This window comes from Schistosoma haematobium, chromosome 2 (assembly GCF_000699445.3).
Source record: "Schistosoma haematobium chromosome 2, whole genome shotgun sequence".
Lineage (NCBI taxonomy): Eukaryota > Metazoa > Platyhelminthes > Trematoda > Strigeidida > Schistosomatidae > Schistosoma > Schistosoma haematobium.
In genome coordinates this window covers 40,398,307-40,420,686 of record NC_067197.1, presented here as the reverse complement: position 1 = coordinate 40,420,686, position 22,380 = coordinate 40,398,307, and the positions used below count along the sequence as shown (strand labels likewise).

Below are 22,380 nucleotides of genomic sequence, written 5' to 3'. Positions count from 1 at the left end.
TATACTATTGTGGTGTGAGCTACTTATATTCATATAAGTAGTATATAACGACGGTCAGGAGTACAATGTATTTCGAGAAGGTAACAACGGGAACAGAAAGGAATTGATATTAAAATGCACGAACAGTGAAATCTGAGACGATGGAATGAGACTTGCAAACGGAACAGTCAAGTTTGAGACGAATGACTGATATTTTGTAAATTTACTGTTTACTGTGTGATTCTCAGATTTTAGTGAGATATTCTGTAATTTCTTGTTCGATTGTCTCCACTCGTGCTCTTGTTTACTACACTATGACAAAATACCTATTCAGTGTTTCTTGATTTTCATTTGTCTTAAACTAGGGAAATACGTTTTAAATTTCTTCTGTTGTATAGTAGTTGGACTTTTTATTCATTAAGGATGTTATTTGTTTATAATACAATCAACGAATAGTTCATTACAAGTTAGATAACTATGTTATTTTTAAAATTCCAGTGGTCTGTTATGAACCCAGTAACCCTGTTTGTATAACTAGATATATATTTATCATCGTATTTACATATATTACTGACAATTAATGAATTGTAAGAGACTCAATATAAACGATACAAGTGACCCATTTGATAGAGAAATACCTAAGGGAAATACATCTACCTATCAAGTTTAAACTAGAGTGGTTTCCTTCTAAATCTTTTCACTTATATACAATTCAATCCAAATGAATAAGTGCAATTTTTGTGTCTAAAAGTATTTTTCTCGACCATTTCTTCATCTTAGTCTTTTGGATTAATTAGAAATTTATACGTATATTACTTTTATCCGTGTACTTAGGTGGCACGTTTCCATGATTAACCTATTGGTTTGTAAGCGGTTTTTGTTGTTAACGGTTCTAGACTAAAGTATCGTTGATAATCAGGGAATACTAAACAACCACTTTATGGTGAGGTAGAACTTATCATTGGTACATATCGCCTGTATTCAAACAAAACAGTCAACGCATAACTATTAATGTAGCCAACTTTTAGATGAATTTTTGAAGTTCTAGCTGAATTCTAAGATTGGTTAAGGGAAACCACAAGAGTATAGAAATAGTATTAGATGGGCGTCATCTAATATTCGCAATTATTTAAAATACAAAATACGAAACACATCATGATTTAATGCTTAACTCTCAATGAACACTGAGTGTTCTCAGTTCATTTTCGATTAGAAAGTAACGTGTAAACTACAAAGAAGTTCAAAACTAATTGAGATTCTAATTAACACTATGAAAAGGTACTGAAAATCTGTTCTATCTAGATATGACACGCATTAGCAATGATACTTTAACGGCTAAATAATTTCGCATCCGTTTACATCCAATTTCTTTTTATGATCATGAATGGTCATGATATTAAAGATGTATTATTTAATAAGGTAAACATTTTTACACTTAATTACTTTGTTGTTTTTTTTTGAGGTGAGAATATTCTTGAACAAGATCAATACTCATTGTAATGTTACATATCATGTAATTTCCACACCAGGGTTTACATTTGAGAAACTAATCATCTGGATTTTCTGCTTAATTTACGCTAAATACAACATAATATATAGATGTTTTACATAAATCAGACATGAAAAAAATAATATCGAAGGGGAAGGGATTAATCAAAAAATATAAACTAATTAACCTAATTACATTGGTCAGGGAAAAAGTTTGTACAACCTAAAGAATAAACGATTGTATTTTTCGTCGATACTTTTTGTGCACCTTCATTAGACGACCAGCAGGTTCTAAGTTAGACCCTTGAATATGTTGTTGAAAAGTCTTATAATAGTACAAAACAGCTCTTCTATGCTTTCTGGTTTTCAATGGTACCCCAATTGAGATCAATCTGAGACTAACATTGGTTAGGAACTTAATAATTATTTATTTACTCTGAAGAAGTTGCTTATATTAGGCTACGAAACGCCAGAAATTTTTCTATTCATTGGGATATAACAATAAATGATTTTAGAATACCTTTAAAGCTTTTAGTTACTTCTTAAATATGACTTAACTAAAAGCTTCACACCTCTTCAATATAAAATAAATTTGGTTAAATGTCTCAACCACTGAATCAAGTTATTATGTTCTGAAGACAGTGAGGATGGCAAAATAGATATACTAAAGAACACATTACGAAATAATGGCTATCCAGATAATTTCGTTAAAAAATACTAAAAAAAGAATAAATTGTGACACAGTCAGTAAAAAACCTAGACTTTAAAGGGGACATAGCGGGTGATATTTTAACACATCGACTCAAAAGATCTGTCGAAAGGACGTTTCACGCCGCCAAGCTACACATAATTTTCTCAACTAAACCAGTACTCACACAACTAATCAAGGATAGGTTACCACTGATGGGCTCCTCCATGTGTGTATATCAATTCAACTGCTCCTGTGGAGCTAGTTTCATAGGCTGTACTCAACGGGCTTTATCCTTGCGTGTTTGTGGACATGTACCAGCATGGTTGGTAAACAGAGTTACTAAATCGATTAACAGCACTATTCTTTCACACTTGGTAGATAGTGAACATCATATCGAAATAGAGGAAGCTTTCTCTGTTTTATATCAAGTTCCAAAATATCTATCTACATTACGATTGCTCTACATAGCCCAAGCCATCTGGATCAAACCCAGAAGACCAAACTTATGTATCCAGAAAAAGTATATCCAGCCTCTATGTTTACCTTGGCCTACGACTGGGTCACCGGATATCTAAACTGAATATTATAAACATCTTACCCTCTTTTTTATTACCTCTATCTTTGTCTTCACATCCATCATTCCCAATTCGTTTATCGTAATTACCTTGGTAACACCCCTCTTATCACATATTATATTCACACAACAATATTATTATTGTTATTATCATTATCTTAATTGACAAGATGAAATTCTCCTACTATGTATTTTATTCATGCGATTTTTTCGCATTTTCAGTTTTGCTATAATACTATTTTCAGAAGGGGTTTTGTGGAGATTCTAGAAATTTCACCACTATTCTAGTTGGTTAAGCGCCTGGCACGAGACTGATAGGTCCTGCGTTCGAATCTCGCGGGGTGCGGGATCGTGGATGCGCACTGCTGAGGAGTCCCATACTAGGACGAAACGGCCGTCCAGTGCTTCCAGGTTTTCCATGGTGGTCTAGCTTCAATCGACTCATGATTTCAGTCAGTATAATACTATTTTACTGATTGTGACTGAACACTTTACTCCAAATCATTCTGACCTACAATAAATGACCTTTCTGATTTGCAAATAACACAATTTTGAAGCATATATATATCGTAACAGATCCAAACGTTCACCATCTATCACTTAACATTGTCAAATTCATTAATACATGCCTTATTTTTGGCCTTTGTAAAATATCATAATTATGGACTTATAACTGTAGAGCCTGATGATGAAGTTATTGAGAACAATTGTTCGCTCAAATATTCTTCATTTTTTCTTAATGAAATGGATTCATTTCATCCTGATAAAAAGTGTTGTTGTTCATGCTTTAAATATAATCTAAGTGGACGAAAGTAATTTTCCCAGGATTAATAATATGAATAGTTTCTTTGTTTATATAAGTGAAAAATCTAGTTTATTTATTACATAATAATTGTCTACTTAATCGAGTTTCTGATCACACCAAGAATCATTTCAGTTCTATTTCGTAAAACATTACACAAACGTTTATAAATCAACATAAGGACAAAAGCATATCTAAACAGGTGAAAATTTGTTGTAACGCTAATACTAACGTAGTACAATATCTTGATATATGGATTATTACATTGATTTCACTTACAGTGATTAATAATTCAAAGTGGCAAGTATGTGAAGCCTAATTGGATCTATTATAAATAAATTCATAACTTTTAAAAGTACCTTAGTCATCAATAACAAAAATTATGATAACATTATGAACCTGGATCCAATATGTAACAAGTATGCAAAGTTGACCCATGATGGAGTACCATTAAAAACCAGAGAGGAATGATAAATTTCTCGCCCTTGTATGGAACTAATAAGTTGTGCGAATCCATAATCATACCTGATTATCGCGACGAACCCGTCACTGTTAAAACCAGTGAGATGACCTTCGTCTTTAATTCATTTTCTACATAGGTTGATGAACAGTGAATATCACTGGTGACAGTATTTTCATTCATAACATTTCTGAGCTTTAAATATCACAGGTTTTCACCAGAATTCTTAGAATATACAAATGTTACTAGTGAACTGGATATTATAATTCAGCTGATGTGTATTTTGTGAATATTGAACAAGTTCATAGGTGATGTTTATTATCTGTGAGAAATGCATCATTTTTACGATCAACTAATTAAAGAAATTAAATTAGATTAAGTTTTTGTATATTTTAACTAATAATTCCTTGGCATAATTCATTATCACCTAAACAAACTCGTTAGAAACTTACTCAAACATTAAAGAACTGAATCGAAATCGTATGTTGTTAATTTTTTTGACGTGTTTCTCCGAATTCGAAATGTGACGTTATAAATGTCAACTATTAGTTACTACCTAGTTTTTAAATTGTATCCAAGATTACAGGTGGCTGAGATTATCCGTAACGTTTTCCCTGTTTAACGAATGTGCTCTATCTAACACTTCCATTTATTTAATGTACGGATATTAGATATTGAAATGTAATTCTTACTAAAGATTTCACTTTAGTTGTCCGAAGTTATTTGCACTTATTTGCTAACCATGCCTGAACAAAAATATCAATGTTTTAAAAGTAAAAGCTTGAAACGAAATCCTCGGTACTCATTCACTAAATGAATTGAAAAGTGACTGAAAACGCCGAAGACAACAAACTTATTGAATACGGAAAACTTCAGTCATCATAGGTCACAGCTTCTATTTATAATCTACTCACTAATATGTTTATAACACTTTTTTAGTAGGTTACTTAATTTTGTGAAAACAATAAACTGCCAAAATTCATATAAACGTATGTGTATATAAAATTGATTTATTGAAATCGTCAAAGAATGTTCAATGGTTTTCAATGATATCACAATTGATGTTATTCCACAATCATTTCAATCTTTATAAATATTCTATATGTTAATAATTGGATGAATAACAGAAGAAACCTTCCAAATAAAATGTGGACTTACCAACATATTGACGAAATCCAATCATAACAATAAATAATACAATTATACCACTTGTAAATTGATAATTTAATTGATCTATAAAATCCACACCTTCTCCACCATAAGGCACACGAAATAATCTTCCTAATTTCAATGCATTATTAGCATCCATAATGTTTATATAATGTATCTATATGTTAAATGGATGTATAGCACAAAGTTCAAATTTAGTTGGCTATAATTCACTAAACTAATCGGTTCATTGTTTTATCTCATTCATTCATTCATGCATAAATTACGAATCAAGAAAAGTGCAAACAAACAAACACACACCCACACACACATAGACTCCTTTTGGATCGAAATAATTTCTGGGTAATATCATCAAAATAGAATTAAACGTCGGTCTTATAATTCAATAGTGAATGTAATAATGTTAAAGCCTTTGATTTTCTTTATCCGTTAAAGATATACAGTATACGTGTGAAAACAAAGCAATTTGTTAAGTTTATGATTGTAACTAATCAAATCAATTATCCATTATCGCATAATAAAATAAATTTTCGATATTTATTCGATTGCATAATATGCATATTATTATTATTGATTGTATAAATCACCAATTGATAACCCTGAGCACTAATGGGGATGATGATGATAATAATTTTATTAATCTCTAAGATGATTCTTATTCGTGTTTTTGTGTTTAGCTATTCAATTCCATTGGCTCTGATGAAACATTAAATTGAGAACCGATTTTTTTTTTCAAACAATAAGAAGCTACTACAATAGAATTAAAGTAAACAATAAATATCCCATAGTTATTTTATCCTTTCAACATGGATTATCCTAGATACAGATTTTTTTTAAAATTTCATTTACATAACCATCTATAACTATAGAAAGGTAAGTATTATATACATATATGAATCTATATAGAGGGTGTATATGTGTTTCTCTCATCAACGACATTGGTAACAAACCAATTGTATGTTGTATTCAAGTTAAAAGTCTTTGTAACAATTATTTTTTCCTCTAGTGCGTATGTGTCTAGCTATCGCTTGTAAATATATATATACTTGTCAAATGTATATTTATATAAAAGGAATAAAATAGCTAGTTTACTGTTTAATAGATTGTTTGTTTGCTTGGTTGTTTTTTATATTGTTGCTGTTCACCATTTACCAATGAACTAATAATTTCTCTATACTATTTTAATTATATCGGTTATCATTATTGGCATCGGTTATTTTGATGTCAATTATCATTTGTATTTTAATCATTGTTATATTTCTATTAAAAAATTATTATAACTGATGACAAATGTTTACCTAAATGTGATTGAATCATTTCACAGTATTTTAGGCTGTTATATCTTGAAAAGTTACTTTTTCTTGATACTACCGCGTATAACAGAGCACTAGAACACCAAAACCCTTCCAAGTCGCAATAAGAAGACAGAAGACTAATGAAAGGAATATTATTCCAAACAGTGTCAATCATAGTACAAAATTGTCAGGTATTTATAGTTTTTAGTGAGAACGAAATCATCATTACAGTCTTCCAATCCGCATACAGGGGGTTATTAGCACTATCCAATCGGGAAGCTACACGTTGGAATTCTAGAACATTCTTCGGAAAGGTGATTGGATGGGATGTCTTCGGCTCCTCCTGAGCCTCTTACAGCTTCCTCGAGTTCACTGGTGGTCCGTCGTCACATAGGCGCCAAGTTAATATGACACATGAACAAGGAAGAATGTATTTGTAAAATCTCAGCAAATAACTTTGAAGTATAGTTTGTTTCCTTTATTAGAAGGGGTTGTGTGGGTATTATAGTAATTTTAATAGTTGGGATCATGAGTGAATTGAGGAGTCCTACAATAGGATGAAACGGCCGTTCAGTGCTTTCAGGTTTTCCATAGGGGTTTAGTATCAATGGACTCATGATCTCTACTATTGAAATAGTTTTTTGTCATTCTTGTTGAAATAATGAGAAACATTGAGATTCATAATGATCATTTTGATTCGATTTAAAACTTAATATAACAAGTTACTGCCTAACTGAATGTATTCAATTAATAGAGAATATTAGTAACATTTGAAGAATTAGGAAATGAAATGTAAGTACCTTCGACAAATGATTTTTAAATATGATCAAATGTACATCTTGAATTTCAATGATTATCATAATGTATAAGTTTAAGAAATAGATATATCAAAACTAGATCAAGTTGCTTACTTATAATGCGTAAATATCAACAAGGACAGATCAAAATTCACTTTCACTGGATCATCACAATTACATCAAAGGTTTATTAACATACATGATTTTCTACTATTCATATTGATACTTATATGTAAAGCATGTTGAACATTCAAAAATCAGTGCGATCATATTCTGACTGAAGAATCTTGAATTAAAAAGAAACACGATGAGTCTATAATTTATAAGATAACAGATCTTAGATTTTGGCACGAAATTCACTCACCCATTTAGTCAATTAGCGTCTTGTCATTTTAGCTGATGTCATATTGTGATAGAAACCCTAAATATAATACCTAACCCTAACCATCAACTGTAAATTATAATCAATATTCTTCAAACACCTTTATAACCCTCATTTAGCCCTAGTAAGTAAATAGACACTATCAAGATCACTATGGCGTAGCTTGAAAGTTATCCATAAATTATAGTCTTACAAACACTTTTTCAATCTTTCAACAGTTTACAAAAAGACATTAGTTATTCATTTAAAAAATAATTACTATTTTCAATAAGTTTTTATTAAATCATTAAACTTCACTAACCCATTTCCAAAATTTCATCTGGAATATAGATGTTCATTTAAGTCCTCCTAGGCCCCCCCTGGGGCTACTGTCGGTCCCAATCCCAAACAAAGGAGGAGGGTTGGGCATGAGGTTAGCGACCCGATCTCATAGAGAACGAACTCGCTAAAAAAGAGCTATCCAGAAAAAAAGATTTTCATTTAATAATTTTTGTAAATTTCATGACTTTTAGTTAAAGATTTTTATTATTTAAAAGTGAGAAATGAAAAATAAGAAACTTTTCTTTCAAAATGATTAATTCGCGTTATCTTGTGAAATGAACGGATTATGGTTTATCAGAAGTATCTTGGACGTATAATTAGTATTATTCAGAATTCATCAGCTAGATATACCAGCTTCAGCTAATCGTTGATATGCATATCGGAACTCGGATCAATTAGTTTTTTTTTGTTTTGAACTCCAACGCTTCATTTACCAAGCTACTAATTTTAGCTACTTACTAACTTGCCTAACTGACGTTATGTTCATATCAGAATTATATTCTTGTTTGATGATATTTTTATACGTAGTCTTGATAATGTATTTTTGCTTGACTCAAAAATTGTACTTTATAAGCTCTAATTATGCTACTGTTGTTTTTGGTAAAATCGTGCTTGAGATATGTCTATGGTTTATGCTACACGTGTCTTTCGACATACATAGTATGTAACACCAATCGAAAGTGGAATACTTGACAGTTGAAGGTTAAGAAGATGGAATTGAAGGGAACAAGAATGTAAACAAAGAGTAATAGCAATGAAGAGACAATAAAATTTTAGACAATTGCTGAAAGATTTGCAAATGAAAATTTGAATTTATGTTTTTCACATTGTATGAAAGAACTGTGTAATTTCACACTACACAGTAAATTGATTGTCCCCATTTAAGTTATTGTTCACTCCATATAAAAAAGATTAAGCACTTGCGCGCTAGACCGATAGGTTATGGGTTCGAACCCAGCGGACAGGATCTTGCATTCGCATTATCGAGGAGTATCATATCAAGACGAGATGACCTTCTAATGCTACCAAGTTTTCCATATTGGTCTAGCTTCGATTGACTCATGAACTCAACTATCAAAATTACTATAACATCCACACAAAAAAACCCCATTCTGACAGTACATACCTATCGAGATTGTTAAAATTACTATCTGTTATATGCTAGTGCTTAACTTGTACGGGTTATTGAACAGTTTAGGTTTAATTGAGTTGGCGAATTTATTTATTTATAAAAAGATAACAATTCCAGACAAAGTACTGTATTTTTACATATAATAACAATGAAACTGTACACTTTATCATGACTTTGTATGTATGTAGAGGATATTTTAAGGAAATAATCATTACCATTTAATTAAACTCAGTTCCAAGATCAATAGTTTAACTCAGAACACTACTGTCTGGATTCATTTATTTTAGCATGATAAACGACTACTGGATATTTTAAAATAAACTAATTTTCTGAAGATTACTACAATTTGTAATTGATAAGCATCAAGGATTATGTATCAAGTTTAAGGACTGAGATCATGAGTCAATTGAAGCTAGACCACCGTGGAAAACTTGGAATTAGTGGACTGATGGGTCTTGGGTTCGAATCTCGCAAGGCAGGATCGTGGATGCGCACTATTCACGAGTCCCACCATAGGACGGAAATACCGTCCAGTGCTTCCAGGTTTTCCATGGTGGTCTAGCTTCAATTGACTCATGATCTCAACCATGGAAATTACTACAGTATCCACAAAACCCCTTCTGATTATGTATCAGTTAAGGTAACATTGAAAAGTATAAAAAACTAGACTGTATTTCTTTTCCTCTTATGAGGCTCCTTATAAATTGACCACAGTAACAAATGTTTACCATCGGATATTAAGTTTGTGATTTTGTTTAATCCTGTTTCATTTGTTTTTTCATTCTATAAATTAAATAATAAGCATCTTATGATTTAATTTGATTCTACTATAAGTATTCCAAACCACAAACACTTGTTTATTAATTTAATAGTTGAGTTCATGAGTCAATCAAACCTACACCACCATGGGAAATCTGAAACCACTGGACGGCCGTTTCATCCTATTGTGAGACTCCTCAGCAAAACACATTCATGATCCCGTCCGCGGGACTCAAACCCAGGACTTACGGTCTCGAGTACGCGAACGCTTAACCTCTAAACCACTGAGCGGGCATTCAAAGTAAAGGAATACCATGAACAAATACTGTAGTATGACAAAAGACCTATGAAGACACAGAATTTATACGAAAGAATAGTGATTAGTTTATGTTCAGATCTATTCTTGATTGAAGTACATAAAAGTAGATTTATTAAATGTCTACTGAATCTTCATATAATTTTTGGAAATACAAATTAAATCGACGTAAATATTGATATTTTTCCTCTTGTTATTTTCTATTGACTAAGATTTTCATTTCTCTTCTGGTTCTATGGGGCATAATTAGTGAGTAGATTTTCTTTGTATTTTTGTGTGGTATAGTTAAGTAATACAAATAAACCTAATGAACTATACATGAATCAATCAACCAGTCAATCAATCAATCCATCCATCCATCCATCTATCTATCTATATTATTTATTCCAGTTGATTAAATTCATATCTACAATATATGATTAAATGAGTGAGTGTGCGTGTGTGTAAAAGATAAGGAGACAAAGCTATTGAAGTAGAATAGTTTATCTTCAAAATTGTTAAGTATACAAGTAACTTAACTCAATCGTTTTTACTCAAGATAAACATTTATATTAATAGATGAAACATACTTAACAATTTCAAGTGAGACCAATTATTGAATGAATGATAAAATGATATCTAATTTTCTTGATTGTATGTATAATACTTTAATATATTTGAATTTTAGTTAGTAATGAAATTCCTGATGTACATTTTGTCCTACTTCAGGACTCATCAAATGAATGTTGCTGTCAGATCTTTGTAATGGTTTTCACGTCAGGAATTAAATCCAATCCCTACAAATTCAAACAATTAGGTGTGCATTAAAGGACTACTGAATTTAGCCCTTCATATCAAGAACAGGAAACCTCACACGTCAAAATGTATAATTATGGTTCTTACTTATATTGTAGTGTCAATTGTTATGCTGCCCCCAAATGCCCTGGTACGGCCAAGAGTGGGGAGAGTCCGCTCTCCCTCTCCAAATGCTCTCACATGGTCACGCGTATATAGCCTCTGCCAGGGAAATCCTACCCACTGCCTTCTCGTAGCATTACTATTGTTTACGAAATTGAGAGGACGAAAAGCGAATGTCCGGATCTTTAACTGGGTTGGTGGACGCAGTGAGTCCACCTAGGGGAGTTGAAAAATCCTCATTCCAAACCAATGGTGCACGTGGGCTCCAGTATCCTGAGGGAACAAATGGAGTATGAACCAATTGTTGGTCACCGGCTAACATGGGACTACATCTCCTTACGATGCTACACTGCCTTTTGGGTCAGATCTTTAATTCGAAGGCTCCGGGTGTGGCCCCCTAAGAAGACCACGTGCTTCGGTCTGGTGACTCGAGCAGTATCACAGCCCTCACACAAATCAAATGAGATTTGTGTGGCGCATATGTATTTGGTGCCTCCTTGTACTAATATCTACGTGTTAAAATAAATAAATAATAAATACAATTGTTATGTTAAGCCCACATAGCTTATTCTGGCTTCTGGAGAAGCCAATTTATTTATTCTTCTTAAGTCACATTTTAATCTTGTTAACTATTTGCTTATCAACCTTGACAGTTTTTATGTAAGCGTATATGTATGCGTTTCTTATTTTACTCATCACATATCTGTAATTTATTCTTGTCTGACTATAAATATTGAGTTAAGGTAAGCTGGCTCACTAACCTTCTCCACTGAGCGTCATTTTGTCTTGTTTCTCTTCCTGATCAACGATTGTACGAAATTTCTAATAATTTAAAAAAAGTAAACAAATGTTTTATGAAAAAATAACTACGAAAAAGTCTCCAAGCACCAGAAATACAATTATTAAGTATATTGCTGAAAGTATAATTCACGGATGAACTTTCAGCGACGCTGGAGTGATCTTGAGAGTGCCCACGTAATAACTAGAATAAAATGAGGGTTATACAGCTGTGTGAGGAATTACAATTATGATTTGCAGTTGATGATTAGGTTTAGGAATTAGATTTAAGATTTTGATCACGAACTGACATTAATTATAATGCCAAAACTCTATTTAGCCAAATGGATGAGAGAATTTCGCGCCAAATCCATGACCTGTTATTTTATACCTGGTTAGTTCGTCCAGAAATTATAATCTCATCAATGTAATTTGAAATGTCATGGACATTCATTTTTTTAGTTTGTTATAGGCAGGAAAAAAATGAATAACGGCACAGATTACACCGATGACTTCAATTCTTACTAGACTGATTTTCCATGAGAATATGAATTATTGAAAAGAATGGATGATAATAGAAGTTTCAGTATTTGAGATCATGAATCAATTGAAGCTAGAACACCATGAAAAACCTGGAAACACTGGACGGCTGTTGCATCTTACTGTGGGGCTCCTCATTAGTGAGCATCCACGATCCCGCCTCGCGAGATTCAAACCCACGACCTATCAGTCTCGCGCGTGAACGCTTAACCACTTGACCACTGAGCCGACCGTCATCCAACGGTGTTAATGTCTAACTTCAACTAATCCACACCAGTATTATAAACTAAAATCACAAACAGTATCGTTTTTAATGTGTTACTTAAATGGGGGTGGGGTAAGAATGCTTTAATAATGTCCAGTATATACTTTAAATGTTTGTTTACTAATAACTGTGTAACGTTTTGGACTGATATTTAAGATAGCTCAAATGGTTGGTAATTTTGATGTATTTGGGGAAGAAAATAGTATACCTTTAGGATCTCTGTTATTAGTGATAAAGAATCATTATGCTTATTCTTTCTTATAGCTTACTACTGAATGATTTAACTAATTTGAATCAATATAACATAATCTATAAGTAGAATGGAACAGTGAATATATATTTATACAAAGGAAATCAAGTACTTCATTGTTTAACATACATATATACAGAGAGAAAAAAAATGTTTATTAGATTCAAACAAATTAACTTTATAAAGAACTAAACATTATAAACAAATTGCTTTTCACGTAAAATCATCACATTGAAATGCTTGTTTCCTGTATTGTTTCTTGATTTGTTTAAATTCTTGACTTGTTAAATGAATGAATAATAAAAGCAGGAAACACATTATTATGATCATTAGTAGTAGTAGTAGTAGTAGTAGTAGTAGTAGTAGTAGTAGTAGTAGTAGTAGTAGTAGTAGTAGTAGTAGTAGTAGTAGTAGTAGTAGTAGTAGTAGTAGTAGTAGTATTAAACGGTAATACTAATCCTGAAGACATTGTAAACAGTTATAGAAGACTGCTGAATACGATAATGTTTATTCATCTCTACTGTTAATTGATTGTGATTTGTTGTTATGGATGTTATCTAGTAGATAAAACAAAATAATTTTTGTGTGCTTTTATATTAATATACTATTTTGATAAATATCAAATAGAACGTTACAAAGAAGACTGATCAATCAGTGGTTTAGATCTCGGAAATCTATTTCATTATATTATTATTTGTGTTTGTATTGATTGTACGGTGTACTTGGCACCAATTAAATTGATTGATTAGATATTTTAAGTGTCATGAATACCTAAGACAGAAATAACAAACTGAATGTAGTTCGATATTAAATAGATTGAAATGATTTAAAATAAACTTTTTAAAATCTCAGTTTGTATGTCCTGTAGAGAAAGCTATGTTGGGTGCACTATCAGACAACAGGACTAGAGAATTAGTAAACACTTACCTTCATAGTTAGGAAGAGATACTGTCAAGACAATAGGTAGCTCGTTTGTATCACACTTGATGGATAGTTGTCATGTAGTAGACAGAAATAAGTCATCTAAAGTTATTAATTGTATTCTTACTAATTTACCCTATGGTGTTCGATCTCGTCTTTTACACATACCAAAAGCTATAGGAATTCGAGCCAACAAACCAAGTCTCTGTGTTCATAAGAAATTTGTAACACCCTTATCTTACCCTTGGCCTTAATAAATAATTTTATTTACTATTACTTTCCATACTCTTTTTTTGTTTGTTTTTCTTCACACTCTCCCACTCTTTTCTTTTCTCAGGTATTCTCTTCACGGTCCAATTATTTGAACACCTCTTATTACGTAATCCTATAATCTTTCTATGAATGTTATTTTTGTATCTAATTATTGACCTATTTCTGATTATATAACATTGATTTAAGCCTTTATTATTCTTATCCAAACTAATGCATCTGTCATCACACTACCAATTTGCACGTTTCATTTATTATGTTTAGTTATGTAATCTATTCTATTGTTATCATTGACCCATAAACTACCTTGATTGTTCAATTGGTATTGTTTGGCTTGTATCTTCATATTGAGGTTTAAGACTGTAATTGATCAGTCTGTTATTGGCATATGTCCATACTCTGCGTATTGCCTCTATATTACCTTAATTCACAAGCTTTTTGTAAACAATGATGGATAGTGGCTAGCAGTAAAATCCAGGACGCGCGTTTCGTCCCATTTGGGACTCATCAACTGGATGTACCTGCATCCCAGAACTTAGTAGCTGAGTGGATAACACAATGGCGTTTGAAGCGAATGGTACTGGGTTCGAGTTGTAGAGTGAACATCAACTCTGAGATGCAGGAACATCCAGCTGATGAGTCTCAAAAAGGACGAAACGCGCGTCCGGGATTCCACTGCTAGCCACTATCCATCACTGCTACCTTGATTGGTTGAATAATTTCGTATATGCATATAAATATCACTGTATATTAAGAGTACAGTCTGATGAGAATCTAGTTGGAAACAGTATTGTTCACTTATGTATGTTGTTCTAGGTTAAATATAGTCCAATATTGAATCAGTATAATCATATATCACTTGAATAAAACATCATCCTTGAAAACTATACTTTCTTTTCCTTATAAACATATATTTATATTACCTTGGTTAAGGTTACCTATTCATCTATTTAACAATAAAGTGCATTCAAGATTACAACATTTCAATAGAAATGATCTTTCACCTCTCATATATATATATATGTGTTTACCTTTATATTAAGTTTATGTACACAACATATCATATAGTAATATACCTTAGTGATTTTATCATATCATTTCGAATATCTTAATAATATTTATATTTACACTCAATATACTGTCAGCTGTTGTAAACATTTATTTGTAAGAAATATGAATCTTTAGGTGTTGACTACTCTTTCTATGATAGACGTTTAGTTAAGCTTAATGTTATATTAAATAGACCAACAACAGAACAGCATGTAATCAAATACACAAATTACATTATACTAATATACAAATGATTCATAAAATATTGAAAGTGAAAAATCATAGTAATTTGTTTATATTTTATCTATAGAAATTGATTCACATGTAAAATCCTAATAGGTCATTAATGTAGAGTAACAAAAGTATCAGAATGTAAAACACTTTAATGCAAACAAAATCAATATGGACCTAAAGTTTATTTAGTGACTGACTTCAAGAGATACTCCTGGAGTTCTAGTGAGAATCCGTTACCAGTGGAGTTCAACCAGGTCTGTTGTGAGGTATCAACTCACTGAAGACAATGGCAGATGTGTCGCTCAATTTCGTGGATTAGTTGAAGTTAGACATTAACACCGTTGGATGCGGGCCGGCTCAGTGGTTTAGTGGTTAAGCGTTTGCGCGTGAGACTGATAAATCTTTTGTTCGAATCTCGCGAGGCGAGATCGTGGGTGCGCACTGCTGAGGAGTCTCTTATTAGGATGAGATGGCCGTCTAGTGTTTTCAGATTTTCCATGGTGGTCCAGCTTCAATTGACTCATGATTTCAACTAGTGAAATTATCCAGATTTGTTTCATTATATAATTTAAAAAATAAATATGTAAAGTATTAAGACTATTATTTGTGTTTGCGATAGGATAATGTTGAAGAAATTTTACATTATCAATGGAAAAATAATTAGACAATGATTGAAAGCAATAAGCACTGATCAACCCATCAGTCCTAGTATGAGACTATTTAGTTACAGTACGTATATACCAATCGATAGGTATTGAATACAGTACTCGCAAGCATCATGAAGGGCAATTATTAGAGATTACTGAGTGTCGGTGTTTTTATATAATAATTTGATTTCAGATAAACAATCAGTGAAAAACAAGAAGTACCAGAAATTTGTTTAGTTGTAGTGTGAGACTCCTAATTGACAATATGCATCCGAAATCCCACCAAGGATTGAAACAAGGATCTTCAGGTGGGCACTGAACCTTCAGACTACTGAGTGTGCATCCAGTTTTCTATCTTTCAAACTTGGATCAACTAGCGATTTCTAGCTACAGACAGATTCAGTTATCACTTAAAAACCAGAAATGAATCCAAAAAATCAATTATATGTCAGTGTGTAGTTATGGAGATTGTTCTAATTGTTTAGATCACTAGTGACTGGCTTCGAAATGAAATATCCGAAGTTCTAGTTAGAAGCTATGATCACTACGGGGTTCGAACTCAGTATAGTTCGCTTCAAAAGCCCAAGCATTATCCATTTAACTGGTGAGTTAAGACAGCCAACATCTATCTGTATTATATAAGCTTGTTAAACAATGGCTATATCAAAACAATTCTCACCGAATGTACATATGCCAACCAAGATTGATGAAACGACAATAAAAATATCAACAACACAATAATCTAAACTATTTCAACTTGAATCTATAGACTTGTTTTTACCGATAAATATCTTAATTGAAAAACTTCCCACATATTACTTCCAAAAACTTAATGTCATTATACACGTACATCAACGGAGATATTTTTCTTGTTGAATGTAAACATGAACAATGAACGCTGACTTGAAAACAATTGATTTTTCCAGCAATTCATTTACCAAATATTATAATGGGTCATTCTTAAACAACTATTTGACGTCCTGGATAAGTATTTAATATGTGATAAACAAGTTACTTAGCTTCCCTCCCATATGTTTTTATATATTTCGTATGTAATAGTTCACTTGAATTCTTTCCTAAAGAATTATACCTTGTTTTGCGACTTCATTAAGTTCCCAAACGTATATTCGTAATAATAATGACAACTATAATAATAGTGTAGTAAACGAGTACACAAGTGGTGACTATCAAATGCATTCGAGTACAAAATTACAGAATATCTTAATAAAATCAGAAAACCATACAGTAAATACTTCATTTACAAAATGTTAATCAATCGCCTCAAACTTCATTGTTCCTTCATTTCCACACTAATCATTCTCTATTCTCAATCTCTACTGTTCTATCTTCTTAATCTTCTACCACCAAATATTTCACTTTCGATTGATGATATATACTACTTATATCTGTCGATATCAGTAGCATACACCACCATAGTAAGGATAATAAAAGCTAAAAAAAGATTTTATGTAAATAAATTATTAAAAGAAATGGCCAGTACAATTTATAGAGTGTCACTTTAACTATCCCTACGTTATAGAAACATGCAAATAACATGATAAATTTTAACGAAAGGCATCATTCATTATTATTTTCTTTTGTTTTTCTAGTATTTATCAATAAGATAATATTCATGTTACTAGTTATTAGTGTAAAAAAAATATAGTTTATGGCTCATATATTCATATTTGGATGGATACAATGTTCAATGTACCACAATAGATAATCATAATCATAATGATAATAATAGTAATGACAGTAATAGTAATAATAGTAATGATAGTAATCGTAATAATAATGGTAATAATAGTAATAATAAGGTTCTGGTATGAATAATTACTTCAGTCACACAATATCTAAGCTGGACATGAAATAGTTATCTACCTACCTAACTTCTTCGTTATGTATTCATCAATGCTTATTCACTAAGATACAAATACACTTCAATTCCTATTTCCCTCTTTTTTGTTTGTTTGTTTTTGTTTTTATTTACCTGTTAAAATAGTGAAGATCATGAATAGAATGACTCAATTATAAATTATTTACATAATTCACTACTAATGGATAAGTCTATTAAGAAAAGAAATGGTTATTAACTTTGTTTATTTAAAATTTTCATGCATTTTTTGTTTTAATCAAGAAATAATTGAAGTTTTATTAATAAGTAGTTTGTTAAAACAAAATTATTCTTCAATTATTAATGTACATTAGGATGATTGTAAATGTTTTTCTTTGTGGAAGGGAACAGAATTTCTAAGCAAAGAAAGATAGTGGCTATTAGTGGAATCTAAGATGCGACTTTCGTCCTATTTGACATTCGTCAGCTGGATGTACCTGTATCTCAGAGTTGATGTTCACTCTGGGACTCGAACCAAGTACCGTTCCCTTTGAAAGCCATCGCATTATCCACTTAGCTAATGAGTCCTAATAGCCACTTGCTTTGTATGTTTGTTTATAACTTAAGTGTTATTATCCCATGTAGACTGAATAGCAATGAAATAATGATTATTATTTATTTAATATGACCTCTTTGAATATCCGGGCTATCTGTTTCTTATCATCTAGATATTTTAACTAGATATCTGTTTTCTTGTTTGTTTAAACAAATCATTATGTTAATTGATTGAATGAGATATTCAGGTGTGTTTGTGACAATTTTACGACTGAGTAAACAGCTTCTACATTCTGTATGAAATTCATAAATAAATGAATTTTATCTAGCATCATAGATAACACCATGTAAAAATACTTCTATATAGTACATAAAAACAGTCACAAATCTTTTGATTGACATCATGAACCGATCAATGTTACACCAAAACTGAAAATCTAGAAGCATTGGAGAGCCCTTTCCTTCTACTATGAAACATCTCAGCAGTGAGCATCAACGAACACACACATAGGATCCAAAACCAGTACATATTCTTAATATCTGTTATACGATGAGAATGTCAACAGGAAGCACGAAATGTTCTCACTCTTTATTTTATATAAGTTATATGTGAAATGTGAAACAACAGACTTGTATTTCACTGTTATTATTTCATAGTATAATTCTGAACAAATCAATTTCAACAATTTGTTGAATGATAGAATTCAATCACAGATCACGATTTCTATACTTTACTGACGTTCATCACCAATTACCAAAACAGCCTGTTTGAATATCTGGACTACCTGCTCTTGCCATCTAGATATTTCAAGTAGTTATCTGTTTCCTTGTTTCATTTAACAAATCATTATATCAGTTAATTGCATAACCTATTCACCTGTGTTTGTGAAACGTTTACGTCGTTTCGCTGTACAAGTTGGGAAAGAGCACAATCAGAGACATTGTGGTTGCTGTCTATGTGAATCGAAAAGAATGTATACTATTGAAATGTCGGTTGCCGAACATCTAACTGGTTACCACTCAATATTTATCGTCAGGATCGATCAAGAAATAAGGAAAGGAAACTTGTTGAAATAGTTTTTGCTGAGAATGTAGAAGCTGTTTACTCAGTCCTCACTGAATCGACCCTAGTGTATATCAATACTATTAGTAATTGTCACTACTCAGTTTAAAGTTAATTAAAATTGAAATTTAGCACCAATCGCATCTTAGGAATCTAAATCTAATGGAACGATCAGCCTAGATTACATTGGATGACTGTAGTTCAATATCAAAGGGCATCATAAGTTATGAAAACACCGAAACCTTTGATTAGTCTGAACATATTAGCCTCTCTATGACAATTGATGTGTTTTGGATCCTATTTTTGTACGGTCGTAGATAAAGAATGACAAGATATACTAATATCATTTTCTGATTGATATCAGTGTGTAATTAGGGGAATCGTCTTCAAATTCTACTATCTCTATATATCCCTATTTCAATACATCATTGTTTCATTTATGAAAGAATTCATCATTTGATTAATAAACATCTGAGGTGTTGTTCTTCTAAGTCTGTTTTGTTTCATTTCAGTTTAATAGAAAAGTTATATTTATTTATTATATTATCCTTTATTTCTGTTCTGTATATAAAACAATACAATGATCTACGTTAGCTTAATCAATTATGTTTTTTTCCGTTTCAGTGTATAAAAGCAAAAAAAAACAAAACAAGACAGTTGTTTATTCGACCGATTCAAAGTGATTTATGGGTAAAGGGCACCTGTTCTCTTTATATATCTATGCATACGTAAATAACGCCGCTGGTGTTAAATATTGAACCAACGTGGGAGTATATATGTATATACATATTCACTCTGCACATCGATATACATAATGAATATACAGAAAGATATACTAATGTAATGTTTAACTTTATGTTTTAATGATAAAAACGTATACTTAGTTGTTTATATTGTTAACTAATTGTAAACAATCAGTAATATTACGTAATAAAAGTGTTTAATATGATTAGAAAAACGTGTCTTATAAATAACTGATTTATTCTACATAAATTTAAGGTAATATCAAAAGCGAGAAAATTATTAATATTTTGTGCAAACAATGAAAGTGAATTTGTTTTATAAGTAGATTGGTAAATTATGTCAGATTATCGAAACAGTAGTATAATTAATATTAGATAGGGTTTTTTGGATATTATAGTAATTTTTAATAGTTGAGACCATGAATCAATTGAAGCTAGACCACCATAGAAAACCTGGAAGCACTGGACGGCCATTTCATCCTATTGTGGGACTCCTAGGCACTGCGCAGTAACGGTCGTGCCTCTCGAGATTCGGACCCAGGACCCAGGAGAAGCAGTGACCAGTAGTGTTCAACCAGGTCTGTTGTGAGGTATCAACTCACTGTTGACAGTGATGGATGTGTCGCTCAATTTCGTGGATTAGTTGAAGTTAGACAATAACACCGTTGGATGACGGCCGACTCAGTGGTCTAATGGTTAAGCGTTCGCGCACGAGACTGATAGGTCCTGAGTTTGAATCCCGCGAGGCGGGATCGTGGACGCGCACCAATGAGGAGTCCCACAGTAGGACGAAATAGCAGTCCAGTGTTTCCAGGGACGAGACTCATTTATGGATAATCCATGAACGAATCTTCAGTGACCTTGAGAAATATTAGCCAATCAGCAACTAGCCAGTATAGAGTAAAATATATATTATACAAAATCAAGGAAATAAAATGGATACACTTCCGATACGTGATTTAAGGACTTGTCAAGGTTAGAAAGAGGTTCAGAGGTTCTAAAATCGTAATGCATGCAATAGGAGAAATCATCCATATGACTACAGAATAGTCAGCATCTGGAGCCATGACTAGGTCGCAAAAACTCTTTCAGCTTCGACCACATTGCTTCAATATTGCTTCTGCGCACTCCGGTTGTTGAGTGCACAAAATGCTACTTGTGGATATCGACACGATGCACATTATCAAGCCTATGTAGGAGTCTGTACGCCCTCCAAACATCCGTATATATTGTACTACCTGGCTGCAGCCAGTGTTACTAGTGTTTTTATTATCGAATTCTCAATAATTGTCGTAATTTGCCTTAGTTGGGAATTATACATAGGGTTTTCACCACGAATTGACATCAGCTATAATGCCAGAAATTTATTTAGCCAAATGGATGCAAGACGTTCGTGCCAAAATTCGAGATCTATTATCTTATACCTGATTGATTCGTCCACAAATTATAGTCTTGCCGTTTTATTTGTTATAGCCGCTCAATTATCGCGTTTTGTACATAATTTCCTGTGAACCGATCGTACGTTAGCATTACGTATTGAAGTTGGCGCCGTAACCTTGAAATCTCTAAAACGCTTCTGATTGACTCGTCCATAAATTAGAGTCTTGCCGATAGAATTGTGTGTATTAATATAATGCCTGATGAGGATCTAGTTAAAAGAAAGATATCGTTCGCTTATATTAGTTGTTCTAATCAAAAAGCAGGCAATGAAGGCACTAGAAAAACAATCATCATTAAACGTACAGATTGTTCTTCCTTGAATGCTGAGTTTTAAGGGATAATTAAAGACTATTTTACATACTTGATATTGGGATGAAATGTTTCAGATGAACATATTCATATGGCTATTTTTAGTGAGTATTTTATCAACATGGATACTGATCAATCGTTCATACAATACTGATGCGATTACATTATTATGACTTTGTTCACATCAATACGGTTAGCTGTTCTGCATACAGTGATTTATACTATTTAATTCATTAATAAAAACATTAGTTATCTAAGAGTCTCTTCGTAATGAGTAAAAAGGAATTCATCTCATTTAAACTTCTTATATTAACATAGGTGACATCGAAATATAACCTAACCATGCTTTTGACATTTCATTGGGGTTATTTCCTCAACAGAATTGCGAAAGATAATTTTCCGAAACAATCTCCTCT

General features: G+C 32.1%; 1 protein-coding gene across 1 annotated transcript in view; it reads right to left on the bottom strand.

Moving 5' to 3' along the window:
- The window catches only part of UNC7_2 (Innexin unc-7), a gene marked incomplete at its 5' end in the record, with an annotated part of 81,420 nt that extends 76,117 nt beyond the window's left edge, over positions 1–5,303 (bottom strand). Inside the window, one exon of the mRNA XM_035734035.2 lies at positions 5,153–5,303. Within this exon, the coding sequence (XP_035590126.1) occupies positions 5,153–5,303 (151 nt within the window). The remainder of the gene's footprint in view (positions 1–5,152) is intronic.
- Positions 5,304–22,380: the final 17,077 nt, after the last annotated feature.